The sequence below is a fragment of the Neolamprologus multifasciatus genome, chromosome 23 (assembly GCF_963576455.1).
Source record: "Neolamprologus multifasciatus chromosome 23, fNeoMul1.2, whole genome shotgun sequence".
In the NCBI taxonomy this organism is placed as follows: domain Eukaryota; kingdom Metazoa; phylum Chordata; class Actinopteri; order Cichliformes; family Cichlidae; genus Neolamprologus; species Neolamprologus multifasciatus.
In genome coordinates, this window is record NC_140460.1 from 17,708,006 (window position 1) to 17,732,725 (window position 24,720).

At 39.5% G+C, this 24,720-nt stretch overlaps 1 protein-coding gene across 1 annotated transcript in view; it reads left to right on the forward strand.

Moving 5' to 3' along the window:
• The first annotated feature begins 624 nt into the window (after positions 1-624).
• Positions 625-24,720, forward strand: part of LOC146491314 (NLR family CARD domain-containing protein 3-like) — a 31,923-nt gene continuing 7,827 nt past the window's right edge. The window contains exons 1-9 of the mRNA XM_085152675.1: positions 625-3,099; positions 3,184-3,282; positions 3,436-3,540; positions 4,868-5,106; positions 5,292-5,333; positions 14,994-16,791; positions 19,938-20,111; positions 20,922-21,095; positions 24,227-24,400. Coding sequence (XP_085008801.1) covers positions 3,011-3,099; positions 3,184-3,282; positions 3,436-3,540; positions 4,868-5,106; positions 5,292-5,333; positions 14,994-16,791; positions 19,938-20,111; positions 20,922-21,095; positions 24,227-24,400 — 2,894 coding nt within the window. The 5' untranslated portion in view covers positions 625-3,010. The remainder of the gene's footprint in view (positions 3,100-3,183; positions 3,283-3,435; positions 3,541-4,867; positions 5,107-5,291; positions 5,334-14,993; positions 16,792-19,937; positions 20,112-20,921; positions 21,096-24,226; positions 24,401-24,720) is intronic.

Here is a 24,720-nt window from a genome sequence, read left to right on the forward strand (position 1 = left end):
CTTTAATAAAGTCAATCAGCTGTTTTTTGCTTTATACTCTTACTTGTTGTGTTAAAGGCTGTAGCTTCATCTCTTATGGATGACTCGGTTTCCATGTAGAATGATGAGATGAGGCTGCGCCCAGCGATGGTGTGGACGGCATCCTCGAAACCTGACATGGAGACATTTCCACCGACTTCATTCAATTTTGACACATTTTAAAAGATTTCGAAAAAAAAAGTGAAGAACAAAGTGTTACAGATTTGTAACAGTGTTACAAGTACAGGTAATGAACTTTACTAAACGAACAAATGCACGATTGTGTCCAAATAGAAAGCATACATTAAAGAAGTAAAGGAAAAAGGAAGTAAAATGAGGAGATGAGACAGAGAGAGGGAGGGAGGAAAGGAGAGAATAGGAAGAAAGGGAGCACAGAGCTCTGCTGCTCTTCTACAGTAGAATATGACAGGAAGCTGGAAAGACTCACAGGAAGTCTTCCTGTACAACTCCTCCATCTAATGCACAGTACACACAGCAGTAGTTGCACCCTCTTTGTGGGATTCTGGATATTTATCACTGAGCTATTTATATAAATTAGAACTATTGCTTATATTTTATAACTTTAGTATATTGTATTATTTCATTTAGTTCAGTCTGTTACTGTTGTTATTGTAGAACTGTAACCACATAATTTCCGTGTTCTAATTCCAAAAAATTGACAAAAAAGAAATTTTCCTGCAAATATCTATGCCACAAGCTATAACACAGCCAAAATGATAGCTAAATCAAAAAAAACAAAACAAAACAAAAAAAACATGAAAGATGTACAAAAGGTAAGGATTAATTGGATCCAGTTTATGTTGTTAAATTTCTCAATAGTGAAGCAAGATGAGATGATAAGGAAGATGAGGTTTTTTTGGTGCGTATTAGGGGTGGGGTGAGCATGATCACTGCTTGCCTTTCTGTAGAAGTCACCACACACCACTGCTGTGATGTTGGTCTGTGGACGCCTCTCTGGGTTTTCCGCCCTGCTCAAGGTTTACTCTCACCTTCCTGAACTTCCTGTTTGTTGTGACTGATGCTGATCAACTCTGTGTGAAACTCCATGTGAAGGTAATGGAAACAGCTTGTAATGTTTTCCTGGCTAACATCAGCTTTGCACAGCTTAGTTCCAGCACAAATCTGCCACTCCATAGTTCACAGTAATGGACTTAGAGCTCGACCAATGACCAGTGTTGGACCAACCGTTAAACACTTTTCCTCCTGTTAGTGTTTGTGAGTATGTGTGTGTTAAAATTAAATCTGTCTAAGCAGGTGTAAGTGATTATTTTCTCGTTAGACTATCTTTAACCTGTATATAAAAGATGATTGAAGACACCGTGTTCATGTTTTTACTTCTATTTTGAATTTTCAAGTTGAGTGTTTTGTCTACTTCTTCTGGAAGTTTCAGCTGCTGTTTACAGGCAGGTTTATAGAATTCAAAGGAAAAAAGGCTCCATGATGAGTCATTTTGAATGTTTTCAGCGATCAGCTGTAGAAAAATAACAGTGATGACTTTTTCAGTTCTCAGTAGAGGGTGGAGTTTGTGGTTCAGCATGTAGGCCAGTTTGCAGATGAAGGCAGCAGCTTTGTAGGCCAGCAGTTTTATTTTTGGACTGATTTCATATTTATTTTTTTAAACCTGTCCTGTCCAGTAGTTGTAGCGCAGGCGTATGGTCTTATCTAGCCTTAATAACAATATCCCAAAGGGATCAAGGCCCAGTGTGCCCTAGACCCACACCTGACCAAGCGCACACACTCAAACAAACACCCCTAGAATTTCTACCCCACCCTCTGAAGTGTGCATGGACAGGTGCCCTCCAATAACAAGTCGTGACCAGTGATGCAGTTAACCCAGGCACCAGTTGAAAAAATTGTAATGCAATGTAGAAATTCTTGATGATGATTTCTATAGTCTAGAAACCATCATCAAGAATTTCTTGATGCTACTTACAGATAAGCAGACGTGTTTTCAGTGGCTGAAAACATATGTTTATCCATGAGCAGCTAAACTAAATAAAGGCTGAAATTCTGTTGTTTTTTTATATATTATTATTATGAAATGTACAACATACAGAATAGAGCAGGATAGATTAGGAAACTTGCAGACAAGACAGAGTTGGTAAAAAAAAGAATACAAGTATGATTGTGAGTGTGTGTAGTGAGTTTGAGGGTGTTAATTTCTATTCAGTCCAAAGCAACATTAATTCAGTATTATCACCATCATCACCAATGATCATAATAATGACAATAATGATAGCAATAACTGTGTCCAGTGACCAACTATGAACAGTAATAATAATCACAATGATAACAATAAAACCATTATAAGAAGAATAAAGAGAATAACTCATGCATCACCAGAGGGTAGCTGGGGAAGGTCATCAGTAATAATGTTCTATGGTTAGTTTTTTTTTCCTTCCTCTCTTCCCTTTTCCATTTTCCCTTTTCCTCATTGGCCCTTCTTCGTTTTCTCCCTCCCCTAGCCAATAAACTGTTGGCAAATTTTTTCTTGTTTTCAGAGCTAAATAGAGGTGAGAGGATGAGATAATAAGGACTAAATATAATGCTGAATAACTAAATGCTGCTAGTCTGTGATGTAACTCCCAGCAGTATCACATCATTTCTTTATTTTGACCTTCAACACTAGTTTGCTTAGCTAGCAGAACAGCTAGCAGTTAGAATATGAACTCTGTAAGCAGTCAGCTTGGCCCTGGGCATTGTTACTGAAATAAAGCTGCTCTTCTACAGCCATGTTTGACCTGCTACCTTGTAGGACTACAGTAATGGAGGGATTTGGAGGCTGAAGTCGGCTCTGTGAACTGTAATGGTGAACTGATGAAAGCTGTGTCTCAGATGGAGTGCAGGTTAGTCCAACACATCAGACATGACCACTGCAGTTCTCAGTTGTTGTGCACATGAATGATTTGTGTTTCGTCTGCAGGTGATGGTAGACGTGTGTGTGAGCTGACGTGGATGTGAATTCAGCAGCATGGATCAGTGTGAGGACCGAAAGACAGGAGTCCCTCCATCTAAAACCACTCTGTGTGGGGAACATGAGAGCCAGACCAAAGATCAGAGGTGAGATGACCATCTCTAACTGTCCATGACTCTTCTCCATGTCACAGCTCAGCACTCACATCACTGCTCCATCATTATTCACAGGAACCAACCTGGACCTCCACCCAGCTGTGTGTCCTTAAAGGGTGACAAAGTGAAGGATATCATCAAGAAATTTGAACCAACACGACCATTTCAGAAAAAGTAAGTTAATGTCAGTATTAACATGTCTTGCATTTACATCACATCTAAACTGTGTCTACACCTTGGCTATATATTTTTTTGTTATTTTGTATTTTTTATATATATATATATATATATATATATTTTTTTTTTTTTTTTAATATATTTTTTTAGGATCCATCAGAAACTCAAACCTGAACCCAGCTGTGTGTCCTTACAGAGTGCCCAAGTGAAAAAGCGAATTAATACATTGGAACAAAGAGAGCCAAGTGGGAAAAGGTTTGCTAATGTCGATAATATCAGTAATATGTGATTAACCTTTTATTGAAGATCTGAACTTTTTTAGGAACCACCAAACACTCAAACATGAACCTGAACTCACCTGTGTGTCTCTCAAGAGTGATGCGTCAAAGGGTGATAGTTGTTCTCCTGCAGACAGGTGTGTGTAAATGTTGTTGTTGAGTCAGTGTTTGTGAATAAATCCTCCATCAGGTTTAATATCAGCTCAGCTCTTTTCATACACGTTTCCATGATCATATGTGAAGCGGTGTGTGTTCGAGTGTTTCCACAAACACAGCAGTCAGAGTGTAAAGAATGGATGTTATAGGAGATGTTTCTGTAGTGAAGAGGCTGAGCATCTGTAGGACTCCAGCTGCTCCAGCAGGTGTCTCCTTTGTGCTTTGTTTCAAACACAGTGTAGGGAGGAACTTCCACTCAGGTCTTTCAGGTTTTGCTGGATGTCAGAGGACAAACAGTTGTGTGCTGTTGTAGCATAAGTGCATCAGTTCAGGGTCTGTGTGTCAAGTTTTGCCCAGACGGCAGAATGACAGGACCCAATCGCAGAACTCCTCTAAACAGTAAGGAGAAGGGACGGGAAGTTGGGATGGAGGGAAAACAAAAACAAACTGGCTGGTCATGCTAGTGAGGACAGGGGAATGATGACACTGTGTGTGCAGCTGTCAGTGGTTCTAAGTTGAAGCTTGGCTGATACCCTTGTCCTCCAAGGACCAGAGTTATGATATCATCATGTTGTTGGTAATTTAAAATATATTTTAACTGTAATTATTATGAATTCCTCCTTAGTACCACATTTCTGATTCTAGAGCAGATTTAGAAACCTCTTTTAAACCAGTGTATAAATATTGATTAAAAACTAATTAGCATGCTTATCTTTTTCTGCTGGAGTCTTGTACTTTTATTTTATTTATTTGACTTAATTTTTTCATTCATATTTCTATTTTTTAATAAGTGGTAAATGGTAAATGGCCTGTATTTGTATAGCGCTTTACTAGTCCCAAAGGACCCCAAAGCGCTTTACGCATCCAGTCATCCACCCATTCACACACTTAAGTTATATGATTTGTAGAAATGTCAGTTGATTTTAAGTTGTTTTCTAAAGATTGTGAGCCCTCTTTGTTTTCTGTTGAAAGTTTAATTCGATAAGTATCTCTTTAATTTATATATTAACAGCATTGTTAGAGTTGAAGTTACATTAGGTAAAATATACATGACAACTAGAGGGCACTGTGAAGTATACTAAAAGCTAAAAACGTAGATGTGATCTCATCACATCTACGTTTTTAGCTTTTAGTTTTATGTTTTACAGGTCAGAGATGGAGAAGGCCTTACCAGTGCAGCTGCTGGAAATGCTGAAGAAAATGGGAGAGGAGGAGCTGAAGCTTTTCCACTTTTACCTGCAGTATGAACCTGGAGATGACTTCCCCAAACTCTATAAGTACCAGCTGGAGAACGCAGACAGACTGAAAACAGTAGAAGTGATGGTGCAGGCATATTCAGACCGTGTGATGCAGGGGGCGAGGTTGATTTTAGAGAAGATGAATGAAGGTCAGTCAGAGGAAAAAGACACATTAAACATTTAGTACGGTATGCAGACATGACATTGTCACAGTTTATTTTATGAAATGTATCAAACTATTATAGTATGACTTGTTATATTTATATATTTCTGATGCCACGCAGGTTGTCATTTTTAAAAAGACCAGTTTACGAAAGTGCACTTTCCCCAACAGGAAGTCCCCCAGCCCAGGAAGCTTCAACAGTTTCATCAGAAGGTAAGAATACATTAGTTTGTCTCAGTAGATAATAATAAAGCAGAAACACATGAAGCCTGAGCTGAACAATGAGAGCTTTGATTGTTTCAATGTGGTGTCTCTGTAACCTCACTGTAGCTCTCCTGTATGACTGTAAGCCTGGGCTCTAATGAATGAACAGCTGGCTGGTTTAATAATCTCTAACTTTATTTCACTGGGTGTAACAGCAAACAACATTAAAAGGGAGGGTTACAGAGCTTTAGATGAGATGTGAGGATGGTTCATAGCAGATTAGAAAAAAATCTAGAAAAGCATCAAACATATTTGGAATCTGAAATAGTCTTACAAGCAATAATTTTGGAAAATTGCACAAAACATTGTATAAAACATTCAAACATTTACTCTTTATGTTTTCAAATTACTTTTAATTTTAAACCAGAGATTTTAGAAATAAGTAAATAAGTAAAATTATATAACAAAAGATTTAAAGAAATATTTTAACACTGTGCTGTCCATTATGCTATTTGTTTAAAATTATTAAAGCAAATAACAACCCCCCAAAATGTTGAAGATGAGGTCTTTCTAAAACCTGATTCGGAATCAGAAACTTTATTAATTCCAGATGGAAATTGAGTTGTCACAGCAGCAAATACACAACAAACAACACGCACTCCCATAAAATGAGTGTAGAAACAGAGTTATGATAGATGAATATTAAGATAAATAGATAAATATAAAGCTAAAGGTATAAATATAAATATACAATAAATATAAAAGGACAAGTATGTGTGGAAATATATCTTGTGGTGTACAAAAGTGACAGGCTGCATTGAGGTGTAATTAATTCTGTTCCACATGTGTGGACCTGACCCAAGTGGAGGAATTAAAGATTCTGATAGCAGCAGAAGGGACGATTTCCTGTAACGTTCCCTCAGACAGCGAGGTTGAAGGAACTTGTTGCTGAAATTTCTCTTCAGATTATCCAGTGTGTTATGGAGGGGATGGGACTTATTGTCCATGATTGCCAGCAATCTTGCCAGCATTCTGTCACTGATCACCTCATCCAGGTGGCAAGCTTCATGCCAACAACAGACTCAACCTTCCTGATGAGTTTGTTCAGTCTGTTTGCGTCCTTTGCTTGGGTGCCTGCACGCCATCGCAAAGAAGATGGTGTTCGCAATAACAGACTGATAAAACATATAGAGCAGCCTGCTGTATACACTGAAGGATCTGAGCCTTTGTAGAAAGTAAAGCCAGCTCAGACCACTGGCAGACCACTCCAGCCTGTGATCCAATTGATCACATAGCTGATTGGCTGAGGAGAAAAAGTATTCATGGTATACCAATAGCATGACCAATTTACAGTGACATAGCAACAAGATGTTATGTCCACCCAAGACAACCCCAATTCTAATTTTTTGTGTCAAAAGTGTGGACTTCAAACTATATGCCTGTTTTTAAATTGTGTTGATAGGCCACGAAAAACCAGAGTTATGATTAAAAAAAATGCAATGTTTTTTCCTGAATACTATTGTTGTTTATGTTTACTGCGGGAAGAAATGGTAAAAACTGCATTTTCTAAGGAAAGCCCTCAAAAGCACTCTCCGCTTGTGAGCAAAAACAAAAAACAAAAAAAAAAACCCACCCTTTCCTATTGGTGGAAAAATGTACCATGTCGACCAATCAAAAAATTATATGGCAACATGGCATTTAGGTGTTTAGGAGTGATGGCAGCGAGAAAGCAAAAAAGCGATAGAGAGAGAGAGAGAGAGAGAGTTTTGAGATGTGGGAGATTTGTGACAAGTCTAAAGTTGGTGTGTTGTGTTGTGTAGTTAGTCTGTAGTGTAGTCAATAAGAGTTTTTTTGTGTGTCAGAACAATGAGGAGAGTGCTGAATGTCACAGTTGCTGGCAAAAAGACACCAAAGGCAAATTAGAGTGTAAACGCTGTCTCCAGGTGGAAAACAGGATGAGTGATACACCTCCTGCTGTCAGGCCTGCAGGTATCAGGCTTGTGATGTTCTCCTTTATCTTATAGTGGAATGAAATTATTTTTGGAATGGCATAAATAATTTGTGTGGCATCTTATTTGACGAGAACACCTGATTGTTCTGTAAATAGTTTGAAATGTTTATATAATAAAAACCCATATTTCCTGCATTTTTAGATAAATAGCTGCATATAACTTTGTTGTTTTCAGTTACTTTTTTGAAGAAGTAACTAGTTACTATAGTTAATTACTTTTTCAAAGTAACTTGCACAACAATCGTCATTATATACTGTATTTTGCAGAGAAAAAGTCACAGGACTCACTCACAGACGACAGTCGGACAATCTCACCCAGTGCACAGCAGGAGCTTCACACAGACTCATACTCATAATACAAGTCAGAGCTTTATGTGTGTTTTTGAAATTTTTGTTCAATTTATTTTTACTTCCAATAGTGTTAACATACTACACAGGTCATGAACAATTTTTTTTAATTTTCATTATAAGTGTGCTAAAGTACCTAATTAAAAGTATTCTTACAGAAATGTAAATGCTGTAATTTTATTCTTTTAATAAACCATGTAACTTGGATGGATGCAATGGGCATGGCCACAGTGCACACGTCTGATGTTGCTCACAGTGGTCCAAGGGAACACTCAGGTAGTTTATGTGTTTGCTCAGACACATTAAAATTTAGAGGGAACTTCGCTAACAGGATGTGACTATTTCGATATCAGACCCACCAATGCAGACAGGGGAGGGTCAGGAGCCGTTTCTGCCAAATTCCACCACCAGCTCGTTTGATTTGGCCACATTCAACTGCAGGTGGTTCACCTCACACCACCTCACAAAGCGATCAATCGGTCTTCTGTACTCCTCTTCCCATCCCATCTCCACACTTCCAATAATGGCTGTGTCATCAGAGAATTTCTGGAGGAGACAAGTTTCTGTGATTCTGAGTTGGTCATATAGATGGCGAAGAGGAAAGGGATAAGAGTTCCCTGGGGTGCTCCGATGCTGTTCTTCAGCTTCTCTGACACACAGCTCTGCCGTCTTACAAACTGCGGCCTGCCTGTCAGGTAGTCACTGATCAACTGGACCAGTGGAGCCTCCACTTAAATGTCTTCCAACTTCTCCCTCAACAGCCTGGGCCGGACTGTGTTAACCCTTTAAGACCTACCATAGAACCAAGTTCGCCAGAGCTTATATTATATTTTTACATACTGTAGTGCCATTTTTGGGAGCATTATATACATTATTTTATTATTATTATACATCAATACAACCATTGTAGCACAAATTTTAATAATATGTATGCATTAAGTGCATAGTAATTACATAAATTTAGTGCAATAAACTACAAAAAAATTGAAAATCGTTTTTGTCTTTTTAACATATATTTCTAGTTAGAGAAATTTAAGATGCTTATCCCTCAAAACTGTAAATACAAAAAAGTTGCACAAAATAGTTTCCCATCACAGGGAATTTATTTTGAGTGTCTTTATATTTTTATTTTTGAAATACACCATTTTTTATACACTGCAGGAAAAACAAAAATAAATATTATGATGCAAATTTGCAAAAAAACAGCATATGCATCAAAATAAACTATTTCCAGCAGTGCAATTTGAGTCCTAAACATCCCAGAAATGATACAGAAAGTCATAAAGTCAAACATAACTTTTAAAAAAAAAACAGTATAGGCTCATAAGGCTCTGAAGGCAAAAAACTACATTTCCGCAAAATGACGTCACATCCGGTTTTGGTCAGGTCATGGCGGACATGTGATAGTTCGGCTGATGGACATAGGAAGTGTTAAGAACAGCTGATCGGATCGGCAAAGCGTGTTTCTGGATTATGTTTTTGTTGCTGCAAGTGCTTTTTATGCAGTTTTTGCAAAGCTATATGTGGAAGGAAACCGTGACCTAGGACAAGCTGATGGCATAAGATGTAAGTACAACTCCTCCGGTTTCATATGCAAAAAAAATTATTGCGCTAGCTTACGTGGTTGCAGATCTACCGGGATTTAAAAATAGTTATGCAAAACGGAGCGTGCTGCTCTGACCGGTTTTAAGGGTTAAAGGCGCCAGAGAAGTCAAAGAACATTATCCGAACTGTGGTGGTGGGTCCATCAAGGAAGGAGTATGTATCACTGCATTGCTCACTCCCAAGTGGGGCTGGTATGGAAACTGCAGAGGGTCTTGTGACTTGCTCACCAGGGGTCTGAGGTGCTCCTGGATAAATCTCTCCAAAACCTTCGTAATATGAGAGGTCAGTCCTACAGACCTGTAGTCACCAGGGATGATGTTTTCTATAGCACTGGGACTCTCTGGAAGTGCAGGCTCAGGTTGTATAGGTGATGGAGTACTCCACAAAGCTGCCTAGCACAGGCTTTCAACACTCTGGGACTGATGATTTGTTTTGTCTGGAAATGTATTTGTACTCTACTATCGTACCCATATGTAATTAATTTTATTTCATATTTTATGATTGAGAAGCACTTTGTTGTACCTCTGGTCTTCAAATGTGCTATATAAATAAAGCATTGATTGATTGATTGATTGATGCTGTTGGGTCCTGCTGCTTTCCCCTGTCTGAGCCTCCCCAGCTCTCTTCTCACCTGAGTAGGTGTGATATGCAGGTTGGTTTGTGGGGCGACTGTGTGGAAAGTGGCGGTGTCACAGCAGGCGTGGACATGACCCTAGGCTAACAGGCAGCTTGGCAGGTGGCCAGCACGCAGGACCAGACAAGGCAGGACTGGACAAGGCAGGACCAGAGGGCTCACTGACCTCCGGATCGGGCTGAACAAGTCCCTCTTGCATGCTGACCTCCGTCTTGGGCTGAGCAGGTGCCTCCTGTGTGCGGACCTCTGGCTCAGGCTGAGCAGGTCCCTCAAGTGCACAGTAGAGGGACACCACTGGGGCCAGCGGCACTGTCGGCAAGGACCCAAGCCGAGCTACCAGATTTTATAATCTGGTGCTCATGCAAGGGGGGCATGATGAGGTTCTGGTGTGTGTCAGCCTCCCCTGCAGCCGTGGCACAAACCACGTCCCGCCACAAACTTGTTTACCCTCTGTACATCCCGCACAGTTTCACCCACACCTTTCATCTGAAAGCCAGTAATATCTCTCAACACTCTGATTGGAATCCACATAAAATCCAGCCGTCTCCTGTCACCTCAGGCGGCTATATATTTTAAGGTACAGACCCTATTTATACACTTATACAATTATACATAGAAAACTTTAACAATGAGACAACTAACTGGGTGCTCTAACTGGGTTATATGGCACTATAAGGTAATTTAGATAAGATTGGCTTGATTATTTAAGATGTTGTATGTGAGTAGCGGGTTTTTTATTTGCGGATTTAACAGGGAGTCAATGAAGGGAAGCCAATATATGACAAATCTGCTCTCTCTTTCTAGTCCCTGTCAGGACTCTTGCTGCAGCATTTTGGATCAACTGAAGGCTTTTCAGAAAGAATTACAGTAGTCCAGCCTAAGAGTAATAAATGCATGAACTACTTTTTCAGCTTCACTCTGAAAGTCACTCTGTTTCTGATCTTAGAGCACAAATGGAAGAAAGCAGTCCTATATCAGTTAGCTGTTTTACAACTACTCTTTTTCAAAAAATTTGGAAATAAAAGTAAGGTTGGATATTTGCCTATGTCTAGCTAAGACAGTTGGGTCAAGTGATGATTTTTTAACTAATTGTTTAACAACTGCCAGCTTGAAGGCCTGTGGTATGTAGCTGATCAATAGAGATAGACTGATAGATTTTCTCTCATGGTTAAAATTTTATTTGTGAAGAAATTTATTAACTCATTACTAGTTAAGTTTAAAGGAAATCTTGGCTCAACAGGGATCTGACTTTCTGTCAGCTTGGCTAAAATGCTAAAGGGAAACCTAGGGTTGTTCTTATTTACTTCAACCATTGATGAATATTAAGATGTCTTGACAAACAAACTGTCTCTTCAGGCTAAATTAAGATCTTCTACATTAGTGAGACATCATTTTAGTCAGATTATGGGTTTTCTGCTTTAGGATGTGAGTTTGTGAGTTATACCAGCACTTCTGATCCGAAGCTTTCTTTTTGCTTCACTTTTAGACCGTGATGCTATAATCTCTTGAATATTTTTTTTATTTTAGTAGTCTTTACTCAATACACCATAATGACAAATTGAAAACATGATTCCAAATTTTTTTTAATTAAAAAAAATATCAGAAAAACAATCTTTAGATAAGTATTCAGGCTTTCCGCTTTTCTTGACTGCTTAGAAGTTTCTACACCTTGAGTGGAAGCCACTTGTAGTACAATAAAAATTGATTGATTATGTTTTGGAAAGGTACACCCCTCTCTATAGAAGACATTGCAGCTGACAAATCAGAGCAAAGCCATGAAGTCAAACCTAAGAGATAGGGTTGTTGCAATGCACAGATGTGGAGGAGGCCACAGAAAACCTCTTGCCTTTATAATTCTCTAATGGTAGAGACTACAAGGATTCTCCCAAGATTGTCTTAGTGAGAGAGATGACCAAGAGCCTGAAATTCACTCTGAGCTCCACAGAGCCTCTGTGAAGATGGGACTATGTTCCAGAAGGACAACAATCACTGCAGCACTGCCACAGATTTCGGCTTTATGGCAGAGTTGTTAGACACAGGCCTCACCTCAGTGCAAAACACATGAAAGCCCATTTGGAGTTTTCAAAAAAGCACCTGAAGGACTCTCGGACTGTGAGGAACAAGACTTTCTGCTTTAATAAAATCAAGATTAAACTGTTTGGCTTCAATTCTAAAGTCTTTCTCTGGAGGAAACCAGGCATCACTCATCATCTACCCGATACTATCCCAACAGCAAAGCACGGTGGGGGTAGCATCATGCTGTGGTGGTGTATTTCAGCTGCAAGGACTGGGAGACTGGTCAAGGTTGATGGAAAGCTGTATGGTACAAAGATATCCTTAATGAAGGCCTCCTCCATAGTGCTGAAGGTAAAACTTCCAAAACAACAATGACCCTAAGTACACAGCGAGGACATCACAGCTGTGGCTTGGGAACAACTCCGCAAATGTCTGAGAGTAACCCAGTGAGAGCTGACTTCAACCCTGTCAAACATCTCTGTAGTGACCTGAAAATGGCTGCCTGATGGTTAAATCTAGCCTAAATGAGTTTAAAAGTATTTGCAAACAAGAGTCGCAGAAATTCCCCTGTCACACCCTGTTAGAAAAATAAGATAAGACAAATGGAGACAGAGCAGAGGCGAAGCTTTACTTTATCTTACAAAAAGGAGTCACAGAATGCACACAGTCTATTCAGGAACCTCAAATTGGGGAAGTCTGTCTGTCACTCTTTATGCAGTTACCCCCTCCTCCTAGTGACACAACACCAGGAATTCCTTCGCCATATGACGAGATGTTTAGGATAGAGTTAATAGTGGGAAAGAATGTCATGGCGACAGGTATGTGCTATGTTTAGCTGGTTCATCATATGTGGTATAACACAACAGACTCAAACAACTTAACTCTTTTAGCTTTTTTCAATTAAAGCAATGCTGTGTTTATTTATGATTAATTAAGTCCATGTATCTCCTTATCCTTATCAGTTTTCAACACGTTGCAATCCAGCATATGCTAAGATGTCATATGAGACATCTTCATCAGCCAGACAGAGTTGGTCATTCATGTAATTGGTCTTGGTAAGCACCGTGTCAATTAGTCGGGGAATAGGTGCTCAAATAAATGGAATGTGGCAGCAGCCACACAGCATCAGCAAGGCGGCTGTAACTGCAATAGATACTAAGAGAGAAGAGATTAGACCATTCTACTTTCAATTCAATTCAATTCAATTTTATTTATATAGCGCCAAATCACAACAAAAGTCGCCTCAAGGCGCTTCATAGATACAGAGAAAAACCCAACAATCATATGACCCCCTATGAGCAAGCACTTTGGCGACAGTGGGAAGGAAAAACTCCCTTTTAACAGGAAGAAACCTCCGGCAGAACCAGGCTCAGGGAGGGGCGGCCATCTGCTGCGACCGGTTGGGGTGAGAGAAGGAAGACAGGATAAAAGACATGCTGTGGAAGAGAGACAGAGGTTAATAACAGATATGATTCAATGCAGAGAGGTCTATTAATACATAGTGAGTGAGAAAGGTGACTGGAAAGGAAAAACTCAATGCATCATGGGAATCCCCCGGCAGCCTACGTCTATTGCAGCATAACTAAGGGAGGATTCAGGGTCACCTGGTCCAGCCCTAACTATATGCTTTCGCAAAAAGGAAAGTTTTAAGCCTAACCTTAAAAGTAGAGATAGTGTCTGTCTCCCGAATCCAAACTGGAAGCTGGTTCCACAGAAGAGGGGCCTGAAAACTGAAGGCTCTCCCTCCCATTCTACTTTTAAATACTCTAGGAACAACAAGTAGGCCTGCAGAGCGAGAGCGAAGTGCTCTAATAGGGTGATATGGTACTACAAGGTCATTAAGATAAGATGGGGCCTGATTATTTAAGACCTTGTATGTGAGGAGCAGGATTTTGAATTCAATTCTGGATTTAACAGGAAGCCAATGAAGGGAAGCCAAAACAGGAGAAATATGCTCTCTCTTTCTAGTCCCTGTCAGTACTCTTGCTGCAGCATTTTGGATTAGCTGAAGGCTTTTCAGGGAGTTTTTTGGACATCCTGATAATAATGAATTGCAGTAGTCCAGCCTGGAAGTAATAAATGCGTGAACTAGTTTTTCAGCATCAGTCTGAGACAGGATATTTCTAATTTTAGAGATGTTGCGCAAATGGAAGAACGCAGTCTTACATATTTGTTTAATATGTGCGTTGAAGGACATATCCTGGTCAAAAATTACTCCAAGGTTCCTCACAGTGTTACTGGAGGCCAAGGTAATGCCACCCAGAGTAAGAATCTGGTTAGATACCATATTTCTAAGCTTTTCAGGGCCGAGTACAATAACCTCAGTTGTATCTGAATTAAGAAGCAGAAAGTTAGCGGCCATCCAGGTCTTTATGTCTTTAAGACATTCCTGCAGTTTAACTAATTGGTGTGTGTTATCTGGCTTCAAAACCATTGGTCTTGGAAGTCCTTAAATGGATAATTGATCCCAGAATTTCAGCTAGTTCTTCTGCCTAGTTCAGAGAGTTAATCCAATCTATATTCACATTTGTTGTGACCCACTAGAAAAATGGTGACTCAAATCCCATAGTTATCTCTTTGCAAGCATTGTATTCCACCAGTGCTATGGTTTACAAACCAATCTTTTTAGTAAGAGGCTGAGTTGCCTGTCACAGTCACAGTTGCACCATCACAGGTGACCCAAATTGCAGTCTTGCCCCACTCTAGTAAAACATGTGTAACTTTCTACATAAGCTTGAGCATTGAGTGGAGTGTCTGGCTTTAAAGATGGATAAGAGGTAATGAGTGCAACAAGAGGTATTACTTGGTCTCACCTTGAGGCGACTATTGTTGTGATTTAGTGCTGTATAATAATGGTCTAAACACGTATGTATGCATGTGTGTACACACACACACACACACACACACACACACACACACACACATATATATATATATATATATATATATATATATATATGTATATATATATGTGTGTGTGTGTGTGTATTGTATTATTCTTCATTCTATATAAAATGGATTACACTAATCATCTTGTTTCCTGTTTTAAATTCAGAGGATCTTCAAAACTGTCAGTTTAAACTCAAATCTAACCTGAAGGAGAAGTTCCAGTGTGTGTTTGAGGGGGTTGCTAAAGCAGGAAACCCAACGCTTCTGAATCAGATCCACACAGAGCTCTACATCACAGAGGGAGAGACTGCAGAGATCAATGATGAACATGAGGCCAGAATGATTGAAACTGCGTTCAAGAAACCTGCCAGACCAGAAACAAAAATCAGGCAAGAAGACATCTTTAAAGACTCACCTGGAAGACATGAACCAATCAGAACAGTGCTGACAAAGGGAGTGACTGGTATTGGGAAAACAATCTTAATACAAAAGTTCACTCTGGACTGGGCTGAAGACAAAGCCAACCAGGACATCCAGTTCATATTTCCATTCACTTTCAGAGAGCTGAATGTGCTGAAGGAGGAAAAGTTCAGCTTGGTGGAACTTGTTCATCACTTCTTTACTGAAACCAAAAGAGCAGGAATTTGCAGCTTTGAAGACTTCCAAGTTGTGTTCATCTTTGATGGTCTAGATGAGTCTCGAATTCCTCTGAACTTCCACAAAACTACAATCCTGACTGACCCTTGCAAGTCCACTTCAGTGAATGTGCTGCTGACAAACCTCATCAGGGGGTACCTTCTTCCCTCTGCTCGCATCTGGATAACCACACGACCTGCAGCAGCCAATCAGATCCCTCCACAATGTGTCAATATTGTGACAGAAATTAGAGGGTACACTGATCCACAGATGGAGGAGTACTTTAGGAAGAGATCCAGAGATGAGGAGCAGGCCAGCAGGATCATCTCCCACATCAAGACATCACGAAGCCTCCACATCATGTGCCACATCCCAGTCTTCTGCTGGATCACTGCTACAGTTCTGGAGGATGTGCTGCAAACCAGAGAGAAAGGAACACTGCCCAAGACCCTGACTGAAATGTACATCCACTTCCTGGTGGTTCAGGCCAAAATAAGGAAGGTCAAGTATGATGGAGGAGCTGAGACAGACCGACACTGGACTCCAGAGAGCAGGAAGACCATTGAGTCTTTGGGAAAACTGGCTTTTGATCAGCTGCAGAAAGGAAACCTGATCTTCTATGAATCTGACCTGACAAAGTGTGGCATCGATATCAGAGCAGCCTCAGTGTACTCAGGAGTGTTCACACAGATCTTTAAAGAAGAGAGAGGACTGTACCAGGACAAGGTGTTCTGCTTCATCCATCTGAGTGTTCAGGAGTTTCTGGCTGCTCTTCATGTCCATCTGACCTTCATCAACTCTGCAGTCAATCTGCTGGAAGAACAACAGACATCGTCCTGGTGGTCAAAATTTTTTAATGCACCAAAACTACAGCATGTCCACCAGAGTGCTGTGGACAAGGCCTTACAGAGTCCAAATGGACACCTGGACTTGTTCCTCCGCTTCCTCCTGGGTCTTTCAATGCAGTCCAATCAGATTCTCCTACGAAATTTTTTGCCAGACACACTAAGTAGCTCACAGACTATTCAGGAAACAGTCCAGTACATTAAGAAGAAGCTTAGTATGAATCTGTCTGCAGAGAAAAGCATAAATATGTTCCACTGTCTGAATGAACTGAATGATCGTTCTCTAGTAGAGGAGATCCAACAGTCACTGACTTCAGGAGGTGTTTCCACAGATAAACTGTCTCCTGCTCAGTGGTCAGCTCTGGTCTTCATCTTACTCTCATCAGAAAAAGATCTGGATGTATTTGACCTGAAGAAATACTCAGCTTCAGAGGAGGCTCTTCGGAGGCTACTGCCAGTGGTCAAAGCCTCCAACAAAGCTGTGTAAGTACATTTGTACTGATCCCTCTACTTTTATCATGCAGTTGAGTCTGTAATTTATTTAATCAGACTTTCTGTCTTTGTAAGAATTTGTGTCCCAAAGCATGGCAATTACTCTAACACAACTGTAACCTTTTTAATGTCTCATAAACTTAATGTTCTTGTGATGCAACATCCAAAAACTATGGCAGTATCATTATTAGTGCTGCTGCTGTGTTACTGGTCTTTAAAAAACAAACAAACAAACAAACTTTACTTTCCATGTGTTCATGCACCAGTTTTGAATTTAATCATTAGTTTTTACTACACTGTGCCTTGGGCTTCAGTGTTTGTTTACTATTCTTGACCTGAGCTCTCTCCTCACCCCAAACTGTTAACAGCAGATGGTTGTACCTCCTGAGCCTCATTCTCCTGGAGTTTTTCCTTCACACTGTTGCCAAGTGGGAGTTGTCAAATTGTTGGTGCAGACTTTGGTGCATCTCAAACAAGCAGTTCTAGCTCCTTCCGTCTTAAGCATACTTTCCCTGGTTGTCTCTTCTATGGCTGCCATAAAATTTCCTCCAGATTATAATCCGCCCACAAAAAACAAAAATACAAAAACAACTCCAACTGCCATTTATTGCCAACATGGTGTCCTTTTTGCCAGCCTTTGATGATAAACTGCACCACTATCCAAAATAGGCTTTTCCATTGCTTTTAATGATTTTGGACTTTACACATGTACATTGTCTTTCTGTTTATTGTGGACACACAGATAACAGCTCTTCTTTTGTTACAACTAAATTGAAAACACAATTCAGATCAGGGAAAATCTCCTAATTTGGATGATTTTCCAGGTGGTATCTGGGATCAAAAGTTTAAATCAGCTTGGATGGCCTGTACAATGAGTACAGTGGCTCACTCCTTGGGCAAGAAGACCATTCAGTCTCAATGCTTTTTTCCCCTTTCGTGGCTGCTGATGAGGTTGTTTTTGGATTGGCTCATAGCCATTCTCATCGTCTTCAAATTAACTGACAAACTGCTGACTGCTACTATAGTTTACTGAGTATGTGACCCATGTACTGAAGGTTAGAGTTGTGACTCCAGTGCTTGAGTTTGAGTCTGCCCAAGACATTTCCTTTGTGTCCATTTCCCCACTTCTCCCTCCTTTTCTGAATTCCCTACTTTATACAGTGAAGACAAAATGCCTAGTGTTCTGAGAAATCTTCACCTCCTGCATCTTCCAAATCTTCTCTGTCATATGAAATCATCAATATTCTCTGAGTATAGAATCTTTTCACGATCTTGAATGATAAGGATCCACATGGGCACAGTTATTTCTTTCTTTTCTATTTAAAGAGCAATGACATTGTCTAGCCAGATGCTCTTAGTACAACTGAGGTCTCGATTGAAGCGTAGAGAAGATTGGGCCTTTGCAGTTGCAGTGCCTAGACTCTGGACTAACTTGACAGATGATATTTGTACTTCAGAGTTTAGTCAGTCTTTAGAATCATGCCTTAAAACTTAATTTTTTATGTTGGCTTTTAATTCGAGTTCAGTTTGAGTACCATCAGGCCTTTTTTATGTTTGCTATTTTTGTCTTGTTTTTATGTTGTATACATTGTCATTGCCTCATCTCGTTTATCTGTATTTGTTTTTCTATTGTTTTGTCATGTTCTGAACTAATTGCGAAGCACTTTGGCCAACTCTGTTGCTTTTAAAAGTGCTATAGAAATCGATTTGATTTGATTTGAAGGGTTCCACCTGTGATTTGTAGCTGGAATAGAGTGTGGAAAAACTTTAGTTTAGAGGAAAAACTTGAATGAGGTACATGTTTCTTGATATCAGAGCAACTCATCCACAAGGTGTAGAAAGAGCAGCAGTAGGGTAGGGCAATATGGCCAAAAATATTTATCATGATATATATTTGGAAATTTGCGATAACGATATAACTGACAATATAATTGACGCGAGACAAAATACTTAACAACTCTACAACTTTATTAGTGCAAAAAAAACCCCAAACAATGTATTTTAACTTAAACAAGCAGCTGTTTTTTTATGTGCATTAAAGCTATATAAAAATGTTACAGTGCAAATGCAAATTCCATGCTGACAGTTAAACCAAAGGGCATTTTCAGTGGAAATGGGCCGACATATCCTGAGCATAACCATGTATAATGTCCACAAAACTTAAAAAGAGGTTATACACACACAATACTAATATTATGTTGAATCACAGTCGGTATTACTCCATGAGGCACGTGACTACGGTAGCCGTAATGCTCCGACAATCAATCAAGCGGTGCGGCTTCATAGCTTAACAAAGTAGTATTAAAATTAGTGCTCTCAGCAATCTCGTTAAAATGACATGGCAAATCACCGTTAGCAAGTTAACGCGGATTGCCCCGTGCGTGGGACTGGACGGCGCTAACGCTTTGACCCTGTGCATGTTCTACCAAAAATTGGTGGGTATCTGACGAGAACCTCACCAGTTCCACACTACTGAAGTTGGCCCCGTTTTTACAAACCTATTCTGGTTCATCTGTTTTATTCAACGATCTGCTTTCGCCCTTCTCATTCTCCGTGGCCGCCATGCTTTTTCTGACATGTGCGTATGAAAACAAATGCACTGCACATGCGCATTTTACTTATATTCTATCGCGATATTTCATTTTCTTATCATTGCCTAACATTATACCAGTATTATCGTGAACAGTATGATATGGCCCAGCCCTAAGCAGCAGAAGAGTACAAATCATGTCTTACCAAAAAGCCGCAACAACTAGAATTTACCTACCTTTGGTATTTCCTGACAGCATAATATTTACTGAAAAGATGTCTTCTCTCATCTTTGTTGCTATGAATGTTCCTGTTTCGGCTGTCCACTTGGCTCTAAATTGTACAAATAGATCTGAGAAGATTACGTTTCTAATCACAAGTCAGAAATTATGTTTTTATTAGATTTGCAGTTTGTATTCATGTCTTCTGAATCAGAAGGTGGGGGAAATGGACCTTACAAGGACTAAGTGCTGATCTAGAAGGGAAATTGTGTTTTATTGAAGTTATTTTGTTAACCATTAATTGTGTTGCATGTTGGCATTTTTACATTTTTTCACAAATTTTGTTTTATTTATTGATTTCATTATTTTGTTTGTTTCTTTTTTCAGACTGAGTCACTGTAACCTCTCAGAGAGAAGCTGTGGTGCCCTGTCCTCAGTTCTCAACTCCCAGTCCTGTAGTCTGAGAGAGCTGGACCTGAGTAACAATGATCTACATGATTTAGGAGTGACACTTCTGTCTGCTGCTCTACTGAGTCCACACTGTACACTGGAAACTCTCAGGTCAGGAGTGAAATATTTCACTGCTGATCATTTACAGTCTGAATGATTTTCCTCTATAAACAACTATGCTTTATAGCCTTGTCAAGTGGCCTTTTATTTAGGACTCTGATTTTGGGTAGCAGAATAAGTGAGATATCATTTTGGTTTCTGAGATATAGTGATGTTGTTTTCTTAAGTAATTTATTTAATTTAAAATTGTGTGTTAGAGTTAATTATATTTCATTTAAGGTATTTTCTTTAGAAGTCTGACACATAACAAAGATGTTTCGGTGATGCAAAAACACCTTAGTAGGATTAACTGCTGAAAGGTGTAATTCCACATGTGGAGACACTGGTATTAATTTCAGTAACATTAGTATCATTTTGTGATCTCTGAACTGTTATTTTATGTATGGCAAGTCACTAAACTTCAAAACCCAGGCCTCGCGCTCAGTCCTGCATTACCCCTGTGATCTTGTGTGAATACTAGCTGCACTGGTCGGGTGCAACAATAGCTGCAGTCATTTAAATAATCTCTGACAGTGGAAAATATTGTATCTTTTGCTTGCTGCGGGTGTGATAGTTGCTACTAGGAGAGATTGTTTTCAGGAGGGGAGATGTTACCAGAACAAGTTTAAAAAATTAAAGTGTTACTGTTTTACATTGTCTGAATGTTGCCATGTGCTATCAAAATGTACAAATGGATCTGAGAAGATTGCATTTCCAGTCACAAGTCAGAAATTATGTCTTTAGTAGTTTTACAGGATTTTTACATATTTTCAAATTTTTGTTTTATTTGACTGATTTCATTTGTTTCTTTCTTTCTTTCAGACTGAGTCACTGTAACCTCTCAGAGAGAAGCTGCGGTGCCCTGTCCTCAGTTCTCAACTCCCAGTCCTGTAGTCTGAGAGAGCTGGACCTGAGTAACAATGATCTACAGGATTTAGGAGTTAAGCTTCTGTCTGCTGCACTACAGAGTCCACATTGTACACTGGAAACTCTCAGGTCAGAAGTGAAATATTTCACTGCTGATCATTTCAGTTCTGAATGATATTATTTGATAAACAACTAAGCGTTTTAAAATTGTCAAGTGACCTTTAATTTAACTTTGGATAGATTATTAAATAAATAAATAAATACAATTTTATTTATATAGCACCTTTCTAGGCAGAATCACAAAGTAGTTGTTTTTAAAAAATAACTGCTGAGCCCTCAGTTCTTAAGGTTTGGGGGAGAGAGTTCCACAGTCTAGGGGCCACAGTGGCAAAAACTCTGTCCCCCTTAGTTCTCTTCTTAGTATGTTTTAAAGCAAGTAAGCCCTGATCAGACGACCTCAGGGACCTCCTAGTGGTTCCCAAACTTTTTTGCTGGGCCCCCCTTAGTTTTACAAAAAAAATGTTCGTGCCTCCCACCCCCCACCCCCCGCGTGCACACACACGCACGCACACATCCTTCAACCACACACGCCCATATTTTGCTCCATTGCGGTTTATTTCACACCTCAAACATTTAGTAAATAATTAAGCAAATACAAGTAATCTGCAATAAATTACAGGTAGTAATAAAATAAACTCTTTTACGCTACGTCCACACCTACACGGGTATTTTTGAAAACGCAGCTGTTTCGTCCACACGTAAACGGCGTTTCGAATCACTGAAAACTGAGACTTTTAAAACTCCTTTTTTGCGTTTACGTGTTGACAAGGAATACAGAGTTTGTCATGCAGCATCAAAGGTATGTGCCTTTTTTCACGTCACGCTGTGCGCCACGTTATTGTTTACATGAGATGAATTGCAGAATGGTAGATAGAGACAAAATACTGTTAATCTGACTATCTGCAGGTTTTACACGCTTACATATGCATACACAGTTACTGTCCCTCCATTTACAAAGGCAGAGGCGTCACGGTGTAATTATTTTACATGTATTTTTTTTTTCTGTGTAATAATATTCAACATTGCTATCAATTCATTTTTCAAAAAATGCCTCTCTGTGCAAAATAGGTTTAAAAACATAAACAGCTGTGGGATACTGTTTGTCCGTGATTTGAACCGAGGGAACAAATTGTGGCAGGATCAGCCTGATGTTATTTTTATCCCACTGTAACTTTACTGTATAAAGTATAGTATAGTATGTATATCTCCAAAATGTCAAGAGTCATTACAAGAAGTGTTTGTGAACTAAAAATCACGAATATGGGATACTGTTTGTCCGTGATTTAAACAACCCAGCGCTGCTCCCAACGAAGGGAAAACCAATTATGCAGGGAGACCTACCTCGGCACTTGTGCAGGTGAAGCCAAAGGGAAGATATGCTTCACCATATTTTCTAGTCTTTGGCTTAGAATGAAGTTGGTTTGGAAACATATTCAGCGATGCTTCATCTCCTGCTTTGCGTTTCTGTAGGCGCCCGTGCTAGCAGTGTCCAAGCGTCTTGCCCCCCCCCCCCCCCCTTTTCATCCCTTTACGCCCCCCCTGCCATGGCTCTGCGCCCCCCCTAGGGGGCAGGCCCCACACTTTGGGAAGGTCTGTCCTAGTGAGATAGAACTGTAGCAGATCAGAGATGTAGGATGGTGCCAGTCAATGCAAAGCTCTAAAAGTCAAGATCAGGATCTTAAAATGGACTCTAAATTCAACAGGAAGCCAGTGTAGCTAAGATAGCAATGGTGTCACATGTGAATACTTAAAAGATTTTGTCAGAAGCCTAGCTGCAGTGTTTTGCACAACCCGCCAACAATCCAGAGATCCTTTGCTTAGATACATAAACATAACAGTGAGTTACCATAGTCCAAGCGTGAGGAAATAAATACATGTATAACATCTCCAGGTCAGAGATAAAATAGGGCTTAACTTAGCCACATCTCTTAAATGACAAAAACAAGACCGAACCAGAGATTTCACACGACCATCCAGTGTAAGAGTCGAGTCCAAAGTGACACCTAAATTCCTGATATAGGATTTAACCTAAAGTAGGAGAGAGGACCAAGGGCTTTCACTACCTGGGATAAAATTCTGTCATGAGCGCAAACAAGGACTTCAGTTTTCCCCTCATTAAGCTGGTGTAAATTTGCAGCCATCCATCTATTAGGTTCTAAGTACTGTGAGAAGAATTTTTACAGTCAAATTTTTGTTTAATTAGTAACAGAAAAGTACGGTATTGGTTATGTTTCTTGTGGCATGTTTTGTTTAATCAGGCCATTTGTTCTACAGCAATCAACGTGGTAGTTGAGTTTGTGCTGATGTACCTGAATTAATTTAGCCAACAAAAGGCCTGTTCCTCTCAGTTGTTCTGCTCACGCGTCACTGATTCAAAACAGATTCAGACAACAGCAATGTGGATTCTGATGGTGCTGTTGAGAGTGAGGACAGCCAGGCAATTAGAGATGGGTTGGAAGGCCAGAACTATATTCAATTTCTGAGTATCCACCAAAAAAACAACTTCTCATTTCTCACTCACAGAGTAAAAAAAAGACAGTGTTTCATAAATGGCAGGTTTTAGTTTAGAGTTTTAGTATCAGTTCCACAAATTCGTAATTCAGATTTTGCTACAATCCAAATATTGAATTTGAGGAGTTTGTTGCTCAAGAAAAATAAGCAGTTTTGCTCATGAACAAGTTTGTTCATGAAGGTAAAAAAAATATATAAATTAAAATACACAAGATGCAATAACAACAATGCCAAGTTATAGTATTTCTAAAACTTATTTAACTTTAATATTTAAACTTTGAAGTTTAAAGTTCAATTAATATTTAACTTTTGTCCCCTCTCTCCTTCATTTGTGTTTTGTTCTCGTCTCTCTGCTTATTTCTTCTATTTACCATAATCCTTTAAACCTCTTCCTGAGCCTGTTGTTATTGGAAGGATCTTTATTTATAAGGGAGTTCTTCCTTTCCACAGTTACCAAGTGCTGCTCAAAGCAGATTGTCTGAGAGTTTGGGCTTTCTCTCTAATAATTTAGTGGGTTGGCTCATAGTGTAAAAAAGCTTGACATGACAATGACTGTCTGTTGAAAATTGTCCTTTTTAAATAAAATAAAATAAAATAAAATAGAATGGTTAGAAATGGATAGACATTATTGTATATGACAAACACAAAATCATTGTTCAGAGGTGGATTGTTGTTTTGTGTGTCTGCAGTCTGTCAGGCTGTCTGATCACAGAGGAAGGCTGTACGTCACTGGCCTCAGCTCTGAGCTCCAACCCCTTCCAACTTAGAAAACTGGACCTGAGCTACAATCATTCAGGTGACTCAGGAATGAAGCTGCTTTCGGCTGGACTGAAGGATCCATGCTGGAGACTGGACGCTCTTAGGTATGGAGAGAATATCTGATAGAGGAGGAAGACTTAGAAACATTCCCTGTCTCTCTCACACACTTCCTGTTTGTTTCATGCAGATGTTTTAAATTTAATTTATATTAAACATATTTTAAAAGAGAGAGAAATAAATAAATGGATTCAAAAATCCAAGATTTCTTTCTGGTATTTGAAAAGGCAATTCCACTCCTCATTTGAAAATCCATTTCCCTTTCCCGTCAGCTCACAGATGAGCTAATATATTAGTATATTATATTAGGTATCGGATTAGCTCTGGGATTAACTATTGGATCAGCTATCAGATTGGTTATTGGATT